General features: G+C 40.6%; 2 protein-coding genes across 2 annotated transcripts; one reads left to right on the top strand and one right to left on the bottom strand.

Moving 5' to 3' along the window:
* Positions 1-2,484: 2,484 nt before the first annotated feature.
* On the bottom strand, positions 2,485-3,710 carry LOC122019306 (pyruvate dehydrogenase (acetyl-transferring) kinase, mitochondrial-like). The gene is made up of 2 exons (XM_042576787.1): positions 3,545-3,710; positions 2,485-2,754 (listed from the first exon to the last, which is right to left on the bottom strand). Exons 1-2 carry the CDS (start codon positions 3,665-3,667, stop codon positions 2,485-2,487), a joined length of 393 nt encoding a protein of 130 aa, XP_042432721.1. The 5' UTR covers positions 3,668-3,710.
* A 191-nt stretch (positions 3,711-3,901) lies between these two features.
* LOC122019305 (glycerol-3-phosphate acyltransferase 1-like) lies at positions 3,902-6,921 on the top strand. The gene is made up of 3 exons (XM_042576786.1): positions 3,902-4,261; positions 4,338-4,945; positions 6,912-6,921. Exons 1-3 carry the CDS (start codon positions 3,902-3,904, stop codon positions 6,919-6,921), a joined length of 978 nt encoding a protein of 325 aa, XP_042432720.1.
* The last annotated feature ends 635 nt before the right edge of the window (positions 6,922-7,556 follow it).

Below are 7,556 nucleotides of genomic sequence, written 5' to 3'. Positions count from 1 at the left end.
GTGTTCCCTCAATAGTAGTTTGCATCTGATGTAGTTGTGAGGGGATATTCCTGTTTTGGTTGCTCTGCTGGGGTGGTGCCTGGGACTGGTTGGTGTAGTCTCTGGCCAGATGTCCTTCTCCTCCGCAATTATAGCACCTTCTGGTACCCTTATGACATACTCCGAAATGCAGCTTTCCGCAAATGGCGCACTGGGGGTACCTCGGTTGCTTATTCACTGAGCCACCTTTTGCATTGTCCTATTGTTTCCTTTTTCCAGTGGAGGTCCCTTTCCAGCTTGTCTTATAGCTTCAGTATTTCTGTCCTTCGGTTCGGACCTGACTCTTATTTCTGTTCATTACATTATGATAATGTTCCATGATGAGAGCACTGCTGACCAATTCCTCTGTAGTCTGAGGTCTATTAACTCCCACTACAACAAAATCGCTCATAGACATCGGTTTTCCACCTGTGTCTATTTGATTTTCGACCGATGTCTATGAAGCCGATGTTAAAAGTCTGTCATTTTAGACATCGGGTTAAAACCAGTGTAGTATCACTTAACGACAGCGGTCTTCGAATCGGTTATTAACCGGTGTAGCATCACTTAACGACACCGTTTCATCAACGGTGTAAAACTGATGTAATATTGTATGTTAATAACACCAGTTTTGGCAGCGGTAAATGACCGATGTAATATTACTTTATAACACTGGTTTTACATCGGTGGAAAACCGAGGTAATATGTATATTTTTTAACAGCACAGATTTGATTTTAAAACCGACAATAACAAAAAAAAAATACACAAATATTCACAAATTGTACAAATATTCATCATTCAATAATATCCATAAAATATACAAATATTCACAAATTATATAAATAATCTTCTTACAACAATATCCATAAAATACCCAAACATTCTTTTTACATCAAAAGCTAGCTAATAGATATCAAAATCAAAGTATAACATTCTGTTAACACATCAATGTACAACTATCTCAAATGTAATCTAGCATGCATTCAGCCCACTCGAACCGCACTTCATCAATTTCAACTCTGGAGTACTTGAGATTTGTAAACTGTAAAAACACATAAATCCACCATATGTCAAATAACTAAAACAAATGTGTGCATGTATCAAATAAAATAGAATACTGAGTTTTTAAAGGCTGTTGTGGAAGATAACGAATATAACAGTGAAGGAAGCATAGAAGAACAAAGAAAATGTTCATAGTTAACAAGCAAATGAAGAGATATACTATTTATTGTACTACCTCTGATGCCATCTTCCAAATCTCATAAGCAAGAATGCAACTGTGCCCTTTGTATACACATGGCTAATAGACATAATACAATAAGGAGCAAAAGCTATAAAATTCACCATCACCACGCAATCAATGAAGCAGGCAAACACAAGGTGGGTTGATATGCAGTGAATCAAAAGGCAACTGTGCCCTTTTTTTGTGGCTTTCATCTTTCCCAGATAATTCCTTCAGTGATTTTTGCTGCTAACTTGGTTTCTGTTTTTTCACATCTTTGTATTAGCGGAATGGATTAAGATTATAAAACCCTCTTACATTTCTTTTGCAGTTGGTTGATTTTGAGAGCTGGAAAATTATTTTCTCAGAATCTAAGAAAAGTGTTGGTTACTTCAGCAGAGTCTCTCTTCCAGAATATAATGTTCCTCGAGAGCAACAAGAAATGGAAATTCAAGCTAACATCTTTGCTTTTGGAGTAGTTTTACTGGAAATAATCAGTGGAAGACCTCCATATTGCAAGGAAAGAGGGTGTCTGATAAATTGGGTAAGATGCATATTTGAAAATATTTGATACTCAAAAACAGCATCAGCTTCTTGTAACAGATACTGAGGGCATAAACCCAAATTTGTTCTTATTTCCTACAAACTTCCGATAATCATTTGTTCCATGTAGTTTAGAAGCTTAATTCTCAACAAGCCCTCTAATCAGTTCATACAATAGTCAGGGTAAGTTAAAGGTTGTATTACCTCTATTTAGCTACCTTATCACATCCCAACTGAGGAAACCATAGCCTCGCTGCAAATCACAAGTTTCTTTCAACATTATCTTCCCTTTGGAGATTCATTAGTTGGAAAAGACATAATGTTAGTATTGATAATGTTAGTTGGAAAAGACATTATCTTTAAAAATAAGGATTAGTATTGATTACCCATTTATCTTAATAGGTTAGGTTAAATTCGAGTATCAATCCTTTAATCCTAAGGTTACCATTTAAGATAGCTTATCCAGCCACTCTACTCACTGCATCTCCTAATCTCTATTTCCTTTCTTCTTAGGCAATCATTTAGTCTCCAACTAGTATATGGTTTGTAACAAAAGCATGGCATTCGGTTTGTATAAAAAAAATCATTGTAACAAAAGCATAGCATCCGGTTTGTATCAAAAAATCATAGCAAGCACGAGTTTGTAAATCACGAATAAGTATTGGCAACATAATAGGCAATGAATGAGCCATATTGGAATTCAAGAAGGACAAATTGAACTTGAGATTAAGTATTGCATAAAGAAAGAATTGGATTTACCATATCCTTCCATAGAGATAATTTGTAAATCACCACCAAAATAGCGAGCATAGAGACGACTAATTGGAAGCCCATAACCATAACCAGCCATAATTACTCCATCTGAGCTTCCTTCATCGTTTTCCTCGAGTGGATTTTTAGCAGTGCTATAGAGATATGTGAAAATCTTTGGAAGACCACTTCTTGGTATGCCACCCCCTTCATCTGATATCTGAAATAATTGATAGCATATCAAGATCAGTATTCCAAAGCTAGAAAAACTAGATGATTGATATGTAACAAGAAATTCCTCGAACCATGAGTATTAACAAACAGAGAAATGCCATAAGATATAATTTAATGATATTAAGAAGAAGATAAATTACAAAAATTAGAAAATTTTTGCATTTATCCGGGTGTTATACTTGTATCAACAGCAGATGCTGATATACATGTTGGCAGTAAAAGATTTTCAACAGGCTCTGACGTATTCTTGTATGCATATAGTCAGATATAGACAAAGTGGAAGACTCTTGGATTTCACATAATCATTGTCTGGTTTAAAAATAACCAGTAGCAATGAGCCCCAAATTCATGAAATATTTGAGAATTTCCCTAACTTTCATTTGTAATAGTTTTCTGATAAATCTGATTAACCACTTTAAAGAGTGAGGAGTTAGTCCAATTATGTTCTTCAATGTATAATTGTTCTCTGTCTTGCAAATCTACATCTGGTGGTTCTGCAGTATCAACACTTTTCAAGAAATAAAAAATGCCTGCAAGACATCAGTAACTGTCAAGAATTCCCAAAGAAAATATAATTTAAATTCATATTTTTCATCTTCACTACATCTAGTTTCTATTTTCTAGAGTACCTAGTATTCTGTGTTAAATTCAAATTCTGCAACTTGCCAAGACAGCATGAATTTTTAACTAATCCTTTCTTATTCTTGAAGTATTGCAATCTTGCTTACCAAGCAGAATAACAGTAATTGAAGATTAAGTATTTATTGGTATCGTACCTTTATTGTAACATCTTCAATCCCATCAGCGACAATAATTCTAACAGGAGGGGCATTCTTATCAGAATTCATAAAACATTCTTGAACCGCACGCAGAGAGTTTTTTACCAACTCAAAGACCATAAGGTGCAAATGAGAAGGAACATACCTGGTCCACAGTAGCAAGTTGAAAGAAATAATCAGATAAGTCATAAATATACAATATCATCAAAAAATTATTTATACAGTAAGGATGTGAACCTCAAACAAAAAGAAAGTTATAATCATATTACTCTGAAACGAGAGGATTGGTTATACTAATTCCTCCTCCTCGCGCTCTCCCCTGCCTTGTGTCTCTTGGGGAAGCACGAGTTTGGGATGAGGATCATGGCCTTCGTGACCTTCTGCGGGCTGAGGACGGGGGACCTGAGGCTGATCGCTAGGACTGTGCTGCCGAAAATTTTCTTGGAGAACCTCCATCTGCATGCATGCGAGGTGCTGAAAGGGAGGCGAGCTGTTGTGCTCACCACCTTGCCGAGGCTCATGGTGGAGGGATTCTTGAAGGAGTACTTAGAGGTGGGGGAGGTGGTGGGGGCGGAGCTGCAGGTGGTGAAGGGCTGCTACTTCACGGGGGTCATCTCTTGGCCTGACAAACAGAGAGCTCTCAGGGACATGGTCAAGGCCGGTGCGGCCATTGTGAACCTCTCCAATGTCCACCACCACCAACTCTCGGCCAAGGTTGGACCTGCATTTCTTTCGATTCCACGTTAGTCGATTAAAGATATGAGTTAAAAGTGATTGTTTTATTTTTCAGGAAATTTATGTCGTGAGAGAGGAGGAATCAAGGAGTGAGAGCAGCAAAATGCCGAGAAACAAGTACCCGAAGCCACTTGTGTTCCATGACGGAAGACTGGCTTTTCTCCCGACGCCATGCGAGATGATGGCGTTCTTCATGTGGATACCCGTGGCAATCCGTTTGGCCGTGTTCAGGATCGTGATGGGGATCGTTTTCCCTTATAAAATATCCATCTTCATCGCCGCCGTCACCGGAATCCGATTCCGGAGGGCCGGAGATGGGAAAGCGAACGGGGAGAACAAGGGGGTGGTGTACGTGTGCACGCACCGGACGCTGTTGGACCCGGTGATGCTGTGCTCGGCGCTGGAGAGGACGGTGCCGGCCGTGACGTACAGCTTGAGCCGGGTGTCGGAGGCGTTGGCGCCGATGCGGACTGTGCGGCTGACCCGGGACAGGGGACGAGACGCGGCGACGATGCGGCGGCTGCTGGCGGTGGAGGGGGGCCTGGCGGTGTGCCCGGAGGGGACGACGTGCCGGGAGCCGTACCTGCTGCGGTTCAGCCCGCTGTTCGCGGAGGTGGTGGAGGAGGTGGTACCGGTGGCTCTGGATGCGTGGGTGGGAATGCTGTATGCTACCAAGGCCTCCTCTTCTCAACCAAATGGAGGAGTTGGAGGAGATGCGGTGTGGTTGGACGGAGAAGCAAGTTCGTCGTGTCTTGATCCTGATCGGGAGAGGATCTAGGAAGGGGGGAAGAGGGAGATGAGGTTGAGAGAGATGGTCGGAGGTTTAGGTTTAGGCTGAGAGAGATGGTCGGATGGTCGGAGGTTTAGGTTATCGCGAGAGAGATGTCGTGCAGAGGAAGGGCGGGATAAAGATTTAGGTTTGGAGGGAATTCACAGTGTGCAGATTTTGGCTTGTGGGGAAAAATTAAAATATTATTTGGGTTCATTAACATCGGATTTTAAAAACCGATGTTAAAATCGATGTCTATTAACCAAAAAAAGGACGCTCATAGACATCGCCTAAAAAACCGATGTCTATGAGCTAAAATCTGCGCTCATAGACACCGGTTTTTAGAAAAACCGGTGTAAAATACTCAAAGACATCGGTTTTAGCCTAAAACCGTTGTTGTTCCACTGATGTCTATGAGCGATTTTGTTGTAGTGTCCGCCGGCCACGTTCAGTGCTATTTCGGGTCGAAACATCTTCAACATCAATCTGACCCTTTCTCTTTCTGTACGAACCAATTCTGGGCATAGGCGTGCCAAACGGTTGAAGCGTTTTACTGCTTCGTTCACTGATAGGTCACCTTGCCGAAACTCGGTGAACTCGTCATAGTGTCGGTTCGTCACTTGCATATGGAAGAACTCCTCGAAGAACTCTGTCTCGAAGTCCGTCCAGTTCATCAGATTGACCTGTCTTTTTGCTTTCACTCTTTCCCACCACATTCTCGCGTCTCCGGAAAAACAGAAAGATACACACTTGATCTTCTCCGATTCGGGCCAGTCAAGCAGTTCCACTATGTTTTCTACTGTCTTGAACCAGGCCTGGGCATCCCATGGCTTGCAAGTACCCGAGAAGTTTTCTGATTTCAGCCTTAGCCATTGTATTAAATAGGTCTCCTGTCGAACCACTGGGGCAGGGGCTACCGGCGGTACTGGTGCAACTATTGGCACGACGGGCACCGCATTCTGATTTGCTGGCGGGGTGGCAGGAGTTCCTTGTTGGCCCATTAACGTAGTGATCAATTGTTGTTGCTCCGTGATCTGACGCTGGAGATCAGTGACTACCTGGGTCAGATCTGGTGGAGTCGGTGTCTCGTCTGCTCGGGTAGTACGTCTCCTAGCCATGCTTATCTTCATTAAATAACAATAAATTATCGTTATTCCTATTTGTTTGCAAAAAAAGTTAGTACTATTCCTATCCTACCATCATGCATACCTAAACTAGATAACGAACATAAATAAACATGCATAATATTAAAGCATCATAAAACAAACAACAAGAAATTAAATTAAGCACATAAATTTTTACTTGGAGCGGCAGGATGGAGGCTTGACATGTGTGTAGTGAATTGGCTAAAACCTTGCTCTGATACCAAACTGTAACGCCCCGCCCCTCCTGCTAAGGAGATGGGGGTTACTTACACATACATATACATACCTACTTACTACAGCAGAAGTCTTATTTATAAAGATTAGAAACATTTCTTTTTTTTTTCTATATGAATCAACATGACTAATCACCTGGACATCTATAAATCACATAGCATACTCAACACGATTTGTAAGTCATAATGTCCAACATAAAATTAAATGTCATGGAGTCATAAAGCAGTAACATAACTAGGCATGGTTCTTATTAAACAAAAAGCAGGTCTTTCTCCTTTAGCCAGGACACTACCACACACATCCTTCCAGCCCCTCCAGCTGCTCCCCTAGTTCATTCATTCCTTGCCTTTATCTGTGGTACAAGAAAGTAAGCTGTGAGCACTCATGGCTCAGTAAGTTCCTTTCCTACTCACAAAAACCATATGACATATATCAAAATCACAAGACATAACACATGAAGGCAATTCATTATATCATGCAGCATATCATAGCATATCATAATATAAGCGTAAGATATCATGGCATAACATAACAAAATCATCAATTTCACCCTGACATATCATAACATCATCATAAATATCATGGCATAATCATAAGATATATGCAAGGTAAATTCCTAAGTATCATGAAAACATATGCAATATGTCCTTTGAAAACTTATAATATACATACTTAAACATAATCTTAACATGATTAGGGCCCTGGCTTGTACCACATACATAAATGCGCGCATCCTATGTAGGTCCAAGGTAGCAAGTCTTGAACCCTACAAGGCATACATACTAGGTCCGTTTCTTAGTCCATCGACCTAGGGGCACTTAGGAGCCCATCCCTAACGAGGCCCGTTTCTTAGTCCATCGACCCCGGGGCGCTTATGGAGCCCACCCTTGGTACAAGCCATACATAAAGTAAAATAGCATGTTCTTACATATCATGGTTCTTATCTCTTCTTGTACATCGTGTCACTTATCATATCATACCATATAGACTTTTGGGCACACAGCACATCATATATTTCATGCATAAATTGGGCACATAGCTTCATCATAAATAATACACACCATAGCATAAGGGTTTCCATCATGTATAGATCATAAGTGTGCATAATTAAACAAAGAAGCATGGA

This window comes from Zingiber officinale, chromosome 9A, assembly GCF_018446385.1.
Source record: "Zingiber officinale cultivar Zhangliang chromosome 9A, Zo_v1.1, whole genome shotgun sequence".
Lineage (NCBI taxonomy): Eukaryota > Viridiplantae > Streptophyta > Magnoliopsida > Zingiberales > Zingiberaceae > Zingiber > Zingiber officinale.
This window is presented reverse-complemented; position numbering and strand designations above follow the sequence as displayed.